At 37.1% G+C, this 18,317-nt stretch overlaps 2 protein-coding genes across 2 annotated transcripts; both read right to left on the bottom strand.

Annotated features, from left to right (window-relative positions):
- Positions 1 to 6,361: 6,361 nt before the first annotated feature.
- On the bottom strand, positions 6,362 to 7,309 carry LOC129504942 (olfactory receptor 52A1-like). The gene has a single exon (XM_055317843.1). It carries the CDS (start codon positions 7,307 to 7,309, stop codon positions 6,362 to 6,364), a length of 948 nt encoding a protein of 315 aa, XP_055173818.1.
- Positions 7,310 to 16,584: 9,275 nt separating this feature from the next.
- LOC129504940 (olfactory receptor 52A5-like) lies at positions 16,585 to 17,535 on the bottom strand. Its single transcript, XM_055317841.1, has one exon. The coding sequence runs from the start codon at positions 17,533 to 17,535 to the stop codon at positions 16,585 to 16,587; it is 951 nt and encodes a 316-aa protein (XP_055173816.1).
- Between the last annotated feature and the right edge of the window lie 782 nt (positions 17,536 to 18,317).

Raw genomic sequence — 18,317 nt, forward strand, 5'->3', positions numbered from 1 at the left:
TCAGGGCATGATCTCAGGGTCCTGGGATCGAATTCTACACTGGGCTCTCCACAGGGAGCCTGCTGCTCCCTCTGCCTATGCCTCTGCCTCTCTCTCTGTATCTCTCATGAATAAATAAACAAAATCTAAAAATAAATAAATACATAATAAATAAATAAAGCCTTCATTAACAGTCTTACGAGTACCTTCAAGCTTCAAGTTGGATTGAATACAGATACGGAATGTAAAGTCATATAGAAGAAAGAAGTACTCAGATATTCTCACTAATTAAATATCCCAACAACCATTCATTCCCAGTGCAAATAATCATCATTCCTTGTAGCTCTGACTCAACTCAACCAGTGGCTCTTAGAACTGCTGTGATTTTCTTCCAATTCCATCTACCACATGAAGAATGTCCATTCTTTAGAGGATTATTCACTTGCAATTTGAAAATCTCCGTTGATAGATTTTTTTCCCCTCACGCAATGGCACTATGTGGCACAATTTACATGATTTACATAATTCACACTCTGGTTGTGTGTTTCCATAGTGTTTGTAGCAATGAAGACCTAAAATTTACCTTCTTTTTATCATCCACTCCTAAAATAGATAAATTCTGGTGGCCACAAAAGAAATATAAACTTTGTCCAGCATATTCTTTTTATAATTGAAGAGACAGTTGCCAGAGCCTTCAAATTCTACTTTCATAATGTTAAGAATTCTAAGTTGTTTAGTAACATTAATCACTTTCAATTCCAGTTTGTTTAGTTTGCACGTGACACAAAGTTTTCCACCTCAAAGGAAAGAAATAACATTTGTACTTCTTAGTACCATTAAGAGACAAGACTAAGTTATGCCATTTAGCTGTCCTATCATGATTGCAAGATTTGTATTATTTTTTTCATCAGATGAGGAAATTAAAGCATACAGCTTAAAACAACATGTCCAAGGTCACATCTAATAAGCTCTGAATGTATCTCAGACATGCAATATTTCAAAGCCTTTTATCTGGGCTATCCCTACAACCTTCTTACCTGCATTATCATTTAGCTATGATTTCCCTTGTACAAAGTACAACTAACATGTAAAGCACCTTTATCTGACTAATGTCATCAACCTAGAATAATATTGTATTAATCTTCAAACATCTGGGACAAATAAAGTTTGATTCTCAAGCAGTTTGAAATCAACTAGAGAGAAAAAAGACATGTTTTTACCAAAATATGTATAATATGATGCAACTTTTGTTATTTTTAAATGAAAACATGGGGGGGGGGCGGGGTGCCTGAGTGGCTCAGTCAGTTAAGTGTCTGGCTCTTGATTTCACCTCAAGTCATGATTTCAGGTGGAGTTGAGCCATGTGTTGGGCTCTGCACTTAGTGGGGAGTCTGCATGGGATTCTCTATCTGCTTCTCCCTCTGTGCCTCCCTCTCATTCTTTCTGTCTCTCTCTAAAATAAATAAATAAATCTAAAAAACAATAAGAGAATAAAAATGAAAACATGGACTGTCGGTGGGAATGTAAATTGATATAGCCACCATAGAAAACAGAATGGAGATTCCTCAAAAAATTAAAGAGAACTACCATATAATCCAGTAATCATACTTCAGGATATATAACCAAAGGCAATGAAAACAGAATATCAAAGAGATATCTCTACTCATATGTACCTCTTTGAATCTATATTTTTATATCGATTGGGTAAAAACCTAGTAGTACAATTGCTGGATCATAAGGTCTATTTTTAACTTCTTGAGGAACCTCCAATCTGTTTTCCAGAGTAGTTACACCAGTTTACATTCTAACCAACAGTGCAAGAGGGTTCCCCTCTCTCTGGATCCTTGCCAACATCTGTTGTTCCTTATGTTGTTAATTGTAGCCATTCTGACAGGCGTGAGATGGTTTTGATTTGTATTCCCCTAATGATGAGTGATATTGAGCATCTTTTCACATGTCTCTTAGCCATTTGTATGTTTTCTTTGAAAAAGTTTCCATTCATGTCTTCTGCCCATTTCTTAACTGCGTTATTTGTTTTTTGGGTGTTGAGTTTGGCAAGTTCTTTATAGATTTTGGATACTAACCCTCTATCAGATATGTTCTTTGCAAATGTCTTCTTCTATTTCATGGGTTGCCTTTTAGTTTTGTTGATTGTTTCCTTAGAATGTTTTTAAATAATAAAAAATAAACAAATTTGCATTACTTTAAGTATTCTTTAAAAATAGTATTCTTATTTTAATTAAGAACAAGAAGCTATATATCAAGACTAGAAAAGGAATATAAATTTTTTTAAGATTTTATTTATTCATGAGAAACATATAGAGAGGCAGAGACAGGCAGAGGGAGAAACAGGCTCTGTGGGGAGCCTGATGTGGGAATCGATCCCAGGACCCTGGGATCACTACCTGAGCGAAGGCAGACGCTCGACCACTGAGCCACTCAGGTGGCTCCAGATTTTAATATAGCAAGATTTTCTTTAAAACATTAAAATTTTTCAATGAAAGCAACAAAAAATACACAGTGTTTCCCTATTCCCTCTATTTTTTAAAAAAGATTTTATTTATTTATTCATGGGAGACACAGAGAAAGAGAGAGGCAGAAACACAGGCAGAGAGAGAAGCAGGCTCCATGTAGGGAGCCGGATGTGGGACTCGATCTCGGGTGTCCAGGATCACACCCTGGGCTGAAGGCAGGCACCAAACTGCTGAGCCACCTGGGCTGCCCTCCCTCTAATTTTTCTTATTTCACACAGCTATTGTAGAAAATACTCTACTGTATTTTATTTTATTATTTTTTAAAGATTTTATTTATTCAGGAGAGGCACGGAGACGCAGGCAGAGGGAGAAGGAGGCTCCATGCAGGAGCCCAACGCAGGACTCGATCCTGGGTCTCCAGGATCATGCCCTGGGCCAGAGGCAGGCGCCAAACCTCTGAGCCACCCAGGCGTCCCTATTGTATTTTATATTGCATTTTTAATGCCTGCCTCATTAGTATTGTTAACAATTTTAAAAATAATAATAACTATCTTTTAAGCACCTTATCATTATGTGCTATACTTAAAACACATCTTAAATTGCTATGTTCATACAATAGTCCTTTTAGGCAATTGTTATTGTCCCAATTATAAAGATGAGGAAAACAATGCTCAATTTAAATATTTTAGTTTTCTTTTTGTAACACACAGTTAATAGTTGAGTCAGAAGTTAAGCCTAGATCTGTCCTATCACAATATACATGTTTTTAATCTTTTTATCATACTATTTTCCTTAAGAGAATTTCTTGAGGGCAGAGTCTACATGAACATTATTTTAGTCTTTCAGAGCCTTTCATACTACATGCACAATATAGATACTGAGTTAAAACAAAGTGAATGAACCAATAATTGGAGAAATGATAAATAGTTCTTATACCCGTTTTGGGTCTTGATCAGAGAGAGGGAGGAGGATTGAAAGTTTCCTTTAGTCTTATATTGCATACTTTTGTTTGAAGACAGCTACTTTACCTTATTTGGCAATCTTACTCTTTTGGTCTATTTTTTGTATATTTTTTCTTTTAAAAGGCTGTAGATGGAATTCTAGTCCCATAAAAGGTATACAAGAATCACAAAATTACTATAGGGTAAGAATTTAATCCAATATGTATCAGTATTTATGGTGAAGACAAGCATTATAAAAAAATAAAAATAAAAATCATCCAGTGAGCACTATGTTGTCTGCCTAGGAAACTAAGGATGCCCCCTCCCTCCTAGTAGAAAAGGCTATATTAACCAAACTCAGTTTCTCACTGAATCAGATAATGGGGAAAGTCTCCATGTATTGGAAAGCTGGTGTTTCCAGTTGCTCTTCTAAACAGTTGATACTTCAATTAGAATCCTTGTCATGAATATGAGACTGCCTGGTACTTGATGCCAATGTATTAATTCTCCCACAAGTCTATTTCATGGGGATTCTTTCTCTGGACTATAGTCCATGCAGCATCCAGCAGTGTTCCATTCCCTGCCTACCTCTCTGAGATCATGAGGGGACTTAGAACTTAGAATGTCTTCTGTGCTTTATTTATTTTTTTGCATGCTTATCCAAGAAAACTTTTTTTTTTGCTACATTTAAAAAGACTACACCTACTCTAACCTGTCCCATAAATCGCCTATAAATAGTCTCTGTTCATCCAGTTGATTCCCATGACTCTTTGTCTGAGACCTGGGAGCATGCTCTGTCCATGAGTGCTACATGTGAGAAATGTCAGAAGGTGATATTTCAGGAGTTACCATCTAATAAGAGATGGAGATTGCTAGATAAATACACTGTTTCTAGTCCCTCAATGGGACAGTTTTGAGGTGTGATCCTTACCTTTTTCTAAGTACCTCCAACAGGAAAGAGCTCTGTTAGTCCATAGCAGTAACTGTTTAGTCATGCACACATTATTGGCTTTCTTCCCTTCACTATGTTTCTTGCTCAGTGCCTTACAAAATTTTTTCTTGAATCAATTCCCAAATATACCACATACACTAAAATTATTACTTTGGTTTGCTTTTGGGGGAACCCCTGATAGGACCTCTTATGTCATATTCACCTGTTTAAAGATTGAGATGATCATAGGGTAAACTTTAATCTTCTCTTCGTACTATAAGTAATATTATAAGTCATTAGCTTGAACATCAAGAGGAGGGGGTTAAAACACTGTGGTAAATAGAGAAACGGACTGAGTTAAGATTATTGGTGTCCATGTGGTAATAATGATGGTCTATATGCTCTCAAGACAAAAAGACACTGAACAAAAAGGTATGATATGAAGAGGGAACTAAAGGAGATTTGGCTAAACATTTAAAATTTTTTTATTGGAGTTCAATTTGCCAGCATATAGCATAACACCCAGTGCTCATCCCACCAAGTGCTCCCCTCAGTGCCCATCACCCAGTCACCCCAACCCCCCACCCACTTCCCCTTCCGCTACCCCTTGTTCATTTCTCAGAGTTAGGTGTCTCTCATGTTTTGTCACCCTCACTCATTTTCTCTCCTCTCCCTTTATTCCCTTTCACTAATTTTTATATTCCCCAAATGAATGAGACCATAAAATATTTGTCCTTTCTGATCAACCTATTTCACTCAGCATAATAACCTCCAGGTCCCTCCACATAGAAGCAAATAGTGGGTATTTGACATTTCTAATGGCTGAGTAATATTCCATTGTACATATATACCACATCTTCCTCAGTGTCCATCGAAAGGTGGATAGATTTGGCTAAACTTAAAGCCTATGGATTTTCTATGCTAGCTTGTCAGACCTTTCGAAAGGTAAGTATAAGAATGGGATGCAAGAAGCTGTTTTATGTCCCTCATTAGAGAACTTGCTCAAATTGATGGGTTATGCCTCAAAACTTTCCAAAGTATCTCCTAATGACCTTTTTGGGGAAAAAAAAGTTCATAATGAGTTGCCACACTATACAGAAAATGAACTCCTTCCAAGGCCATCACTAGCAATGCTAGCTAATCAGTGGTAACTCTGAGAGTGGAATTATTTATTTACCCAATAAAAGGACTACATTTATGCAAATAAATAAAACCATGTATCAGATATTGATATGTTGATATAGTATTCCCTACTTCAGAATGATTTGTATATTTTGATCACTGATGAAGGCACAGATGAGCCTGCTTTTTCCTGAATCCATTGCTTAAGGAAATTAGATTCACACACACCTGCATATACTTCTCCACATCTACGTGAGTTCTAATGGTAGTGTTTTAAAAACTTGAAATCTTGGTTAATAACATTTCATCATTTTAAGTAAAATGCATTATTCAAACCTCACATTTTCCATAACTTCTTTTACAAGGTCTTCCCTGATTTTTTTTCTAAAATCTAAATTAGTTGCTTTTCACATGTGAAAATAAATCTTTTTCTATTTTCTTACCTTGGCTTAAATAACATTAAATTATATTTACTCAGTATTTTTATATCATCACTATATTGTGAGCTTTTTTTTTGTGAGCTTTTTGACATCATGGAATATGTCTTTGTCACTGTTATACATCAAAGGATAAACTACCTCTTCGTATTACAGAAAGATATAAGAGATCTGTAAACAAGGAAGGATAAAAAAAACAAGAAAGAATGATGAAAGGAAGGAAGACAATAAGAAAATATAAAAGAGAGAAATGGGAGAGATGATAGGAATTTATGAGATATGTTTATACTTTTCATTCAAGTTTTTCTCACATTTTGAGTTTTTTGGAGAATATAAATTCTTAAAAAAAAAGAATATAAATTCTTTAGAAGGGATCCTTATTAGGTAAAAGTTTCACCAGCATAGACATAGTACAAGGAGTTTGCATCTTAAATGGGTAAATCCACATTTTTCCTGTGTCATAGAACTTTTGGATCACTACTCGATGTCAGACCTCAGAATACAAATCTGAGCAACCCGCATGCGGATCTCCTTGGTCTTCACACCATAGATAATGGGGTTAAGGGCAGGCGGCACAAGCAGATAGATGGTAGACAAGAGAATATGAACATAGGGTGATACATGTCCAAAACGGTGGCTGAAGAAGGAAAAAAAGGCAAGGATATAAAACTCCAGGAAGACAGCAATATGGGCAGTGCAAGTATTGAATGCTTTGAGTCTTGCCTCTTTCTGGGGAAGACGAAAAACAGCCTGAAAAATCAAAATGTAGGAGATGAAGACAAAGATCATATCAAAACCTAGAATTGCAAAGGCTACAAAGAGCCCATATGATTTGTTAATATGGACATCTTCTGCAGCCAGCTTGACCACAGCCATGTGTTCACAGTAGGAATGAACAATAACCACAGAATGGAAAAGTTGCAAGCGTTTAAGTAGAATGGGTAAAATTCCAACTAGCACCGTTGCCCGGATGGCCACCATCAATACCATTTGAACTAGAAAGAAAGGTGTAAGAATGGATGTGTGTCTCAAGGGATCACAGATGGCAACATAGCGGTCAAAGGCCATGGCCAACAGGATACCAGATTCCATGCCCTGTAAGGCATGGATGAAGAAGAGCTGGGTGAGGCAAGCATCAAAAGCCATGGAGTAAGAGCCAAACCAGAAGATGGCCAACATCTTGGGAGCAATGGCTACACAGAGGCCTAGGTCAGTGGCTGCCAAAACTGCCAGGAAGATGTACATGGGTTGGTGAAGACGACGTTCTGTAGGGATGATGATTAACAAGAAGATGTTCCCCAGCAGAGCCACCAGGCACACTCCAAGGAAAGGAAATCCAATCCAAAACTGCACATGCTCTAGTCCAGGGATCCCAATCAGGGTCACTGTCTTTGGGTTCAAATATGACATGTTTATAGATCCCATCAGGTCAATAAATCCTTTCCTCACCACTGATTCTGATACCAATTCAGAGAAAAATTATAGATGAAAGGGAACAAGGAATTTTCATCACTTCTTCTATAACATGAAAAACATGCATGAAAATGTGGTCACATGACTTTGAATCTTTGGTAATCAACTTGAGCAACTTAAGTCAGTATTAAATAGGATTCTTGAATATCTTTTCCCAGAGCCAATGTGAGTAATTGTGCATGAGAAAATTGTAGAAATGGAATTTATGATTCTAAAAGCATTGATCTTGGGATCCCTGGGTGGCGCAGCGGTTTGGCGCCTGCCTTTGGCCCAGGGCGCGATCCTGGAGACCCGGGCTCGAATCCCACGTCGGGCTCCCGGTGCATGGAGCCTGCTTCTCCCTCTGCCTGTGTCTCTGCCTCTCTCTCTCTCTCTCTCTCTGTGACTATCATAAATATAAATAAATAAATAAATAAATAAATAAATAAATAAATAAATAAATAAAAGCATTGATCTTGCTATATTCTGAAGTGTCCTCAGATGGTGCTACAGATGACAGCATCAACGTTTTTGTCTATATCCATCTCCAAATTCCAGGAACATTTCAGATTAGTTGAAATTCTTTGGGGCACTTGAAGTCATATAATCCATTCTCAATCCTGTAGCCCTGTCCATTTTGTTAAAGCTCAGAATCTCCAGAAAGTGGCAGCCCTTCCCAGTCTTCTCATTTTCTCTGGTTTAGGGAGCAAAATACCTCCCTACAAATCCTAGAAAGTTATTCTCAGATGGGGGAGTGAAGGGATTTGTTCTCTCAGCAAATGTTGATTGAGTTGATTATGTACAGACCCATTATCCAGTTCTTGGAACTGAAGTGGAGGAGCTGTTCTTTTATCAGTAGAGGCAGAGTGCTCGCTTTGGCAGCACATATATATATCAGTAGAGGCAGAGCTTATTTGACTTCCTGGGATAATTCTGGATAGTTAGCTTTCAAAGTGGATATGTAAGCAGGATGAGATAGATGGTGATGTAAGTACTCACAGATCTTAGAGGAGACAGAAAGTTGAGAAGACTGAAAGGAAGTCAATTGAATAAAGAAGTACCATAAATTAGAATAGGATGGTAACATACAAATACAGATGTATTGGAAAACCAGTGTAGCTTAAATGTTTCGATGTTTTAATGTTTTAAATGTTTTGATGACATTAATGTGTTTCAGATGCAAAAAGTCAATGAGCCACTATACTGTCTATAATGGAGCTTGACATAGACCTAGGTGCTTTCATTCATTATACTGGTGTCAGTTGACCAATAAAATAATTTTCTACTTTTGATTACAGTATCCCACCTCACTCTCACCCCAAACTTCTGAAATTTTATAATTTACCTGCTCTCTCTCTTTATAAATTTATTCAGTAACTTTACGTACCTTTTTTTTTTACTTTTTCATTAACCATTCGAGTTTAAAGTCATCACAAAGTTTCATTTTGTTTTCCTTATGATTTTGTCGTAACCAAATTGTCAAATAGGGAATATCACTCTGACTAGGATTTTATGTATTTTTCTTTGAAGGGAAGCTGGAAGGATTACTGCTGTAAAATTATAGAAAAAAATAGGCTGGTTCATAGTCAGTAGGAATATATATGTGGATATAAGTAGGAAGTCCCTAATGCAGTAAAATCTAGAATACTAGTTGATTGAGAGTAGGAGATAGTTATATGATCTGTAGCTACATATATCAATGGACTATGACCAAAGGAATAAAGAGCTATATATTAAAATAATTAGAAAGTTTATGAAAAGAAATTCCCTATAATGCCTAAATAAATAAGATTAAGTGAGCAAGTGGATTCCCTAGAAATGATTGCTGATAAACATGAATATATCTTATTAAGGTGGCATGGGAAGATAAAGGCAGACTCTAAAGGAACTGTAAAAGATAATATATCTTAGATATATTTATAAGTGTCTCTGACAATGTAAGGATAAATGTATGTATACATTTGTATATCATATATATTTTATATAAATATATGATGCCCAAATATATAAAAATACATATAGTAAAAATAAAGTTTGAGGCATATGAGTGGCTCAGTGGTTGAGTGTCTGCCTTTGGTTCAGGTCATGATCCCAGGGTCCTGGGATGGAATCCCACCTCAGGTTCCCTGCAGGGAGCCTGCTTCTCCCTCTGCCTATGTCTCTGCCTCTCTCTGTGTGTCTCATGAATAAATAAATAAAATCTTTAAATAAAATAAAGTAAAATTTATATGGTACAATATATTTTATATATAGTGCTTTATATATATTACCATATATAGGTAAATTTTTGCATATAATGATGCTTTGGCATTTTACAAAACCCTTCTAGCTGGGGGATACCCAACCCTCTCAGGGTGGGCCAGTTAATTCTGAAAGATAACAAAGGGCCCAGCCAAGAGCGTGCCTCTGATAGACAAACTAACCAGTCCTCACCTCTTTTCTCTGGCCCTTTTATACCTGAAAGCAACATTCCTATGCCTTAATCATCATGGGGCCAAATACCAGGAAACTAGGCCTATACTTCTACCTGAAGATCCACCAGAATTTTTCAAAGTAGCCAATTCTAAACTGTTCATACCTCCCTGACTTCCTTTCCTAAGGAAATCGCAATAAAGGCCACAGCGTAAGCACCTAAAGGCTCTGCCCCACCCTCCCCACCTTCTGCTCTCCTCTGCCTCCTGATCACCCTGGTGATTTTCTGTGTGACCATGTAAGGTATCTGTGTCTCCTGTCTGTAGGACCTATTGATATGATTACCTCTGTTTTCCTTAGCTCTCCTCTGTTTCTTTTTGTCACTGATAACCTCACAAAAAGATTTTTTTAAAAAACTATGTAAAATCATTGGATAGGAATTTAGAAATATGACATATCATCTATTGCTGGCTCAAGGACTAACCTTACGTGGAATCTCACCCCAGTTCCTTAAGTTTACTCGACTATAAATGGGAGTAATAATAGCAGTTAATTCATTGAATTATTGGGAGGACTGTGTTACTTTATATGTGAAAAACTCAACACCAAGTATGGAAGAAAGTAGTCACTCAATGGTTGGTGGTTAGTGCCTTTCAGAACCTGTAGAGAACTTCTCTAAAGTCAGACACATCACTGCCTTCTTGAAAAAGACAAAACAAAATGTAAAACAAAAAATAGAGAAATGAGAAAATTTCCTGAAGAAAGAATTGATTAAAAATTCATGAGATGTTGAATTTTCTGGAGTGGAATGACCTTCCCCAGTTGGATCCACAAGACTGGACATTTATGGAAGCAGATGAGATGACCATTGTTACAAAAGAAAAATAACTTTGCAATCATGTGCAGACTTTGGTGGAGCCATACATCTCACTGATTTAAATTGATTTGCCCACTTCACCTTAGAAATAATCATGTCCTGCTTTAAAGTCTTATTAGGTCGTTGAAAAACACATGAGTAGGAAAGCCAGTCTCTAATAGCTTCTAAGACCAGAGACGTATATCTTATGCAAGATATGCATATGCGTATGCTTTTCTATAATAATCAGATCAAAAAATGTTCATTCCTGGTCACTGAGTAAAATAGGAGTGACAAAGGAAAGATACCTTATATGGAGGCAGGGTAAAGTATAAGAGAGAAGAGACAAAAATATACAATTTTGATGCCCCAAATAAAGAGAAAACTATATTTCAGGGAATGGGATATGAGCTGTAATTAGAGTGGCAACAAGCCCAAATAGCAAAACTAGTAAAGGCAATAAATAGGATGGTCCTATCTTTGATCTTCTCTCCCACATCTTATAGGTTCTCCGGCTCCAACTGCACACACACACACACACACACACACACACACACCCCATTCCAAAACACAGAACTGTCTTCTTTTTGACAAACCAAGCAATGTTAGGACTACTTTGTAGACAGCATTTGAGTAGGAGCCTGAAAACCTTATTCTTCTTGCCCTGCAGCAAATGAACTGGGATGTCAGTTCATAATTTCACTCACATGTGATTAAAAAGATGCTATTATCCTTGCACCTCTTCCACCTCTAAATGACTGGATCTAGTCCATCCCTCATATTATTGATAAATATACTTGGGTCAGAAAAAATAAAGTGACGTGTTTATTACTGAGGAAAGCATGTTACTGAGAGATGCAAGATGTAATTCACTATCCTTTCCTTATGTCTTAAAATTTGTTGCAATTAGAAACACAGAGCCATACCCAGGTCCCAATTCATGGAGGAGTAACTCACTCTGAGAAACAGATAGCTGATAGAATGTGAGATCAATGGATGGAACAGTTTTTGTTTTTCCTGCCAGACTTTGGATTTGGAACGGTGGTGCTAATAGCTAAGTGTCTTTTATCATATGTCTTTAGCTGTTGCTTTTCTCGGCCTTTGAATCTGAGGGATCCCAGGGCAATTTTCAGACCTGGCCCTGGAGAGCTCATCACATGTCTGAAACTCAGCTCTGTTTGGAGAAGAAACGTATCCCTTGCCTGAGGCACAAAGCCAGAAAGCACTGTTGCTGCACACAAAGTTATTTTCAAGGAATGAAAACAGGAAATCTCAAATTATGGGTCACTTTCAGATCATGGTAAATCTGAGATCATTAGGAATGTGAGGGGGAAAAAAAAAACATCTAAGAAATGGGAGGCACTTGGGTGGCTCAGTTGATTGCCTTTGGCAGAGGTCCTGAACTTGGGGTCCTGGGGTCCAGCCCTACGTGGGGTTTGCACTCAGTGGAGAGTCTGCTTCCCTCTCAGCCCCTACCCCATATTCTCTCAAATAAATAAGTAAAATATTTTTTAAAAATCTAAGAAATGGAAAATTTGTGAATTGAAGACAGAAGACAGCAATTTAGTTCACTTTCTGGCCTATGGCTAGACTTGTGGCTTAAAAGAACAGAAAAGGTGTTTATCTTTATAAATACAATGTTACTACAGCTGAAAACTTAGTTTCCTCTTCTTTACTCTGTCAACCTTAGACATAAAATAGCCAGTTATCTTACTAGCAAAATAAATTTATTCAGGAATAGCAGAGGACCTTTGATTCAGGACAAGCAAACTATGGTAAACCATTGACAAGTTTGAAGAGACAAAGGGAAGGTTAGCTATTATTAATTTTTTAGGAGAAAATTGGGGAGGGTTGTTTTGAACAAAAGTTGTTGGAGAAGAACAAGAGTTCGAGGTTGTGATGGTTTCTCATTGGCTGAGAATGGAGTGTGTTGTTGCCACGTCAGGGAGAGATCTTCCTTCTTTCTCTTAAAAGTGGGAAATAAAATTCCTATGTGAAGTGTCCTCCCTTGTTAAGATTTGTCTTCCTTCCATGCAGCCTGCATGTTTGATAATGTGGTGTTTTTTATACCTAAGGTCATGTAACACTATATTGTGTAAATGAAATTTGCCAAGAGAGTAGAATTTCAATGTCCTCAACAACAACAACAACAAGAAAGTAGATATCTGAGATGATAGATGTGTATTAATTTGATGGGCAAAATCCTTTCACAACATATACATATATCAAATCATCATGTTGTACATCACATTGTACTTACAATTTCATTTGCAAATTATACCTCAACCAATCTGGGAAAATGTAAAAAAGGAAAATTGTTCTAGAAGATGTTCGACTGGGTATGAGCCAACTCCCTAACTATAACCACCAGGTTGATGTCTCAGTTGTTGGGTATATGATCAGACTTCTGGGATTGTGTAAGTAATCTATGGCAGTATATCTCAGAAAAAAATATACTCAATATTTACTAGAAGTAAAATAGATGGGTAAAATATTTCCATATCTTTTATGTCCTTATTTTCCCCCTACCAGACCTGTGGTCAATCAGTTTTTCCACAAATTTGACTTTTAAGTTTATGCATTTGTTTTCCTTCTTACTCACCTTTTAAATTCTGTTCTGTAAATATCATCTTTATTTCGTCCCCATGATATCTTCTTCTTCCTTAGTTTTCAATTACTCTTTATGAATTACTTCATGGTCAGTTCCCCATCAACTGCATCTTCTTCTGTATCTTCAAATAATTCTTCTGTATTTGTTCCTTCCTTAAACAAGCAAGTCTATCCAACTCTTATAAAAGAAAATAACCTCTTTGGAAACTAAAAGGTCTCCAGAGAATAAAAGTTTTCATTTCCCAATTGCTCTTGTTTTCATCACAGCATGTCTCCTTTCTAGTAAATATTCTACCTCACTTTGTTAAAGGCATCTATGTTTATATTAGCAACCTGAGCAAGTACTTCCTTGTCTCCACAGAAGTTAGCATGCTCATATTTTTTTACGTGGATAACACCTAAATTTGAAATTATTTATTATGTTTATTTTATGCCCACATTGTCAAATGCTTCACTTTTTAATTCTCTCACCATTCCTTCATTTGTGGATTAATTTTCAAAATGTATGTTAGGTTCTCCTAGTGCTGAGGGTTAAAACTGTAGGAACAACTCTTCTGAATCTCTCTCTTTTTGAATCATATGTGGGTGTACACACATGTGTAAATAAGAATATACACAGGGATTAGAGCATGTTTAAGTTGCAATAGTGTGTTCCAGTATAGGGTAAGTAAGGGCCTCATGGATATTGGCTATGGTGTTGCAGTCAAGGAAAAGAAAATCCAAAGACACTGAAGTTGAACATACTAAGTGTAGGTAACTGGAAAGGAGAAAGCAAGAATAAGCTTATAAAAGACAATTTCTTTTTTTTTTTTTTTTTAGATTTTATTTATTTACTCATGAGAGATACAGAAAGAAAGGCAGAGACACAGGCAGAGAGAGAAGCAGGCTCCATGCAGGGAGCCTAATGTAGGACTTGATCCCAGGCCCCCTGGATCACAACTTGAGTCAAAGGTAAATGCTCAACCACTGAGCCACCCAACTATCCCCAAGAGATAATTTCTGGAAGATCATAATGATACAGAGAATATATGCCCTTATAGCAATTGTAACACTTAGGTTCGAGAGAGAGGGAGGGACGGAGGAACGGAGGGAAGGAGGGAGGGAGAGAAATTTAGGTTGGTTTTCTAGTAGAGGAGTATTAATGTTCTGAACTGTATTTAAGTAAGATGTCTGGCTATTCCTTTGGTGATTAGCCTAAATGGAAAATGGTTGAGACAGGGAACAATGTATAATCTGTATCAATTAACACAGACTAAATAATGCTGTAATAATATAAATTCCCTAAACCTCAGAAACTCATAATAACAAAAGTATATTCTTGCTTATGTGTCAGTTTTGCCACTTTAACCTGAGGTTTCAGCTAAAAGTGGAGCCCCTTTGTGAACCACTGCTATTGTTCTGTCACTGAGAAAAAGACACTATGAAAGTAAATAATGAATTTTAAATCATTAGTTCACAAGTGACACAAGTCTATTTACATCTCCTTGACAAAAGAAAGTCACATGATGTGATTAATATGGAATAATAATGCTCACAATAGTCCTCACAGGGAGAGGACAAATATGGATGACATTATTTGGAAAGTTTAGTAAACATTAGGAACTGATAATACAACGTTCTACATTGTGACTGCAAATGTCCAGAGAAAACGACTGGTTTGTAGTAGGTAGTATATGAGGTGGCAAGAAGAACCTGCTCTGGATATTTTAATAAAAACCTAACACACTAAGAGATTTAACCAGAAGCAAAAATTCCTACCAATATGTGCAGAAAAAGAGGTTTAAAAGTTCTGTACACAACCTTCATTAAAAAAAATAAATATCCAAATAAATAAATAAATATCCAGTAATTAGCAAGGTAGGAGTATCATTCACATCAACCCACAAGTTTAATTTTCATAGTGGATAGCCAATTAGAAATATAGCTGGCCTATAGCCCTTGGCATGTCAGCTCTTAAAAATATTTCCATGTTTGACTTTAGGAGAGCTTAGTATTTATACTGGTCTGTGCTTTCTTACCCTACTTCTGTCAACAATATCAGAGTAAGATGAACTTCTGTTTGCTCATCATGGTATTGTTTTCTTCTTTAGCAGATGTCAAAGAGAATATATAATTGTCAGCTAAATAGGTGAGGACTGTTGTGGGAACTAACACTGAAGATGAATGGCCGACTGGTCCTATTTGCATATTGTGTTCCCAGTACATGTACCAACAACTTTATTTATTATTTGCCATGCAAGTTGTGCTGGTTAATGAATGATTGCCTCTCAGCTCCAAGTTCACTTTTTGCCTTCTCTGTGAAAATATACCTTGGCCCTCTGAGTACTTTTACTCTCTGAGCTGGTTGCAATGCTGAACTTTGTCAATGGGGGCACTGGTAAGGCACTGCAAGAGGAGAGGGTTTTGCTTCCTGGTTCCTAGTGGCTGGTCAGTCCATAGACTACTCCGTGCATTCTGTATGCCATCTCTAGTCTACAGTGGGCTTCTGCAACTCTTGCAAATTTTCTAGGGCCCAAAGCTGTAGTAAATGAAGCAAGCAGCATCCAGTGGCTAGCGGTCCTTCAGAAACCCATGAACAGCTTTTTCTGGCATCTTGGAAGGTGGATTTCTGGCAAGTTCCACTGGAGCAGTATCACAGCCACTTTCCTGTCTTTCAGTAATCCAAGGCTGTTCCTTTTCTAATGAGGCCTGGTTTGCAGACCTGAGCTTTATAGTTTTTTTCTGTAATGCTTAGGTCTATGATTCATCTTAAGTTAATTTTGCTCTGGAATATAGGTAGTCATCAAAGTTCATTTTCTCATACAATTATTTAGTTGTTACAGCTTTCTATTTCAGGAAGACTTTCTAATTCCCATTGCATTGCTTACATATCATCTTAAAAAATCAACTGACCATATATGTATGACTTTATCTCAGTGTTTGATGGGTAACATAGAAACATAATGAATATTAGTCTTATTCTTAATTGAACAAATGAAAACACAGAATATCAAAATGTATGGAATACAAAAAAAAGCAATGGTTAAAATAAATCCATACTTGAAAATACATATATTCCAAAAGGGAAAAGCTTGAAACCAATAATCAAAGCTTCCTTAATGAAGGAGTAAAAAGAACTGCAAATGAAACACAAAAGAAAGTAAAGGAAGGAAATGATAAAGATTGGATTAGAAGTCAAATGCATTACAGTTAAAGAACAAGTGTCATCACTGTTAATTTGGATGATTTTTATGTCAACCTAGCTGTGGTTTTGAAAAAAAAAAGCCTTTAAGATAGAGCATGTGAATTCCCAATGATTAATACACAGAGTCCAAACTCCATCTCTACAAAACGAAAAGTATTGTCTACATGACCACAAACATTTGATAGATCACTGGTGGGATATATGACTCAGAAAAAAAATCTGTGCCACACGCTTACGAATTACCTTGTTTTTTACACCATAGACAATAGGGTTGAGTGCAGGTGGCACAAGGAGGTAGATAGTAGACAAAAGAATGTGGGTAGGGGGAGCAACACGTCCAAAACGGTGGCTGAAGAAGGAGAAGAAGGCAAGAATATAAAACTCAAGAAAAACAAAAATATGAGCCGTACATGTGTTAAATGCTTTGAGCCGTGCCTCCTTTTGGCGTAGATGAAAAACTGCCTGGAAAATAAGGATATAGGAAATGAGGATAAAAATCATGTCAAATCCCAGTATGGTAAAACCCACAAAAAGACCACATGCTTTATTGACTTGGGCATCTTCTGCAGCTAGCTTGACTACAGCCATGTGCTCACAGTAAGAGTGAGCAATCACAATGGAATGGAAAACATGCAATCTTTTGATTAGAATGGGTAACAGACCAACCAACACTGTAGCTCGAATTGCCACTATTACTATCATGCGACACAGAATGGAAGATGTGAGGATGGATGTGTGTCTCAGTGGATCACAGATGGCAACATAGCGGTCAAAAGCCATGGCCAACAGAATGCCAGACTCCATGCACTGCAAGGCATGAATGAAGAACAACTGGGCTAGGCAGGTGTCAAAGGCCATGGAGCAAGATCTGAACCAGAAGATGGCCAACATCTTGGGAGCGATGGCTGCACAGAGTCCTATGTCGGTGGCTGCCAGCACTGCCAGGAAGATGTACATGGGCTGATGCAGGCTGTGTTCTGTAGGAATGATGATTAGTAAAATGATATTTCCCAAAAGAGCCACTAGGCACACAGCAAGGAAAGGAAACCCAATCCAAAACTGCACATGTTCTAGTCCAGGAATTCCAATCAAGATTACTGTTTCGGGGTTCAAATATGATGTATTGATAGATGCCATGGAGGTTGGTATTGTCTTCTTGCTGCAGGTTCTGACACCTTCAGAAGAAAATTTGAATGAGAAGTGGAAAGGCTTCATCCTTTACTATCATTCTACTATACTGAGCACTGGATGGGTAAGTTCAGGTCTTAGGACGGCACATGGCCAGAATGTTATGATGAAGTTCAAAAGTACATGTTAGAATGGCAGAAGCAAACAATCCTGTAGACCATAACCAGAGCTAAAAAATGGGAAAATTTTGGAATCCCTACCTTAACTCTTGTGGAAATGAAAACCATGAAACTGAGAACACTGATTTTATATTTCTTAAGTTCTAGCCCAGTTTGCCTGAAAAGCCATTATTAGGTGTTCCTTCTTTACCTAGAGGCAAACTCAAATTCGTTGCAGTTGGAAATTCTTCTGGTGTTGATGCCCAGAAGAAATCCTATTTATGTCACCGTGTGTGCATTAGTTTATAATCGTATGAGAGCCTTCAGTTTTAACCACATTACTCCTGGTGTAAGGGAGGGCATTATTTATCTCAGAGTTGTTGGCATTGGTTCTCAAAGAGGTTTGTTAGAAGAGTTTGTCTTCCTTATATTTTTTTTTATCAAATATTTATTTTTATTTATCAAAGTATTGAACAAACTACTGATTTTCAGGGCACAAAAAGTGGACCTTAGAAGAAATTTGAAGAGGGTGTTTGTCTTACAGATATGGCCAGATGAAATTCATTCTCTAAATAATTAGTGCTCACTTATTTAGGTAGATTTGTGGATTAGGGAGTATGAAATAGGATAAAA

Source organism: Nyctereutes procyonoides, unplaced genomic scaffold (assembly GCF_905146905.1).
Source record: "Nyctereutes procyonoides isolate TBG_1078 unplaced genomic scaffold, NYPRO_anot_genome, whole genome shotgun sequence".
Lineage (NCBI taxonomy): Eukaryota > Metazoa > Chordata > Mammalia > Carnivora > Canidae > Nyctereutes > Nyctereutes procyonoides.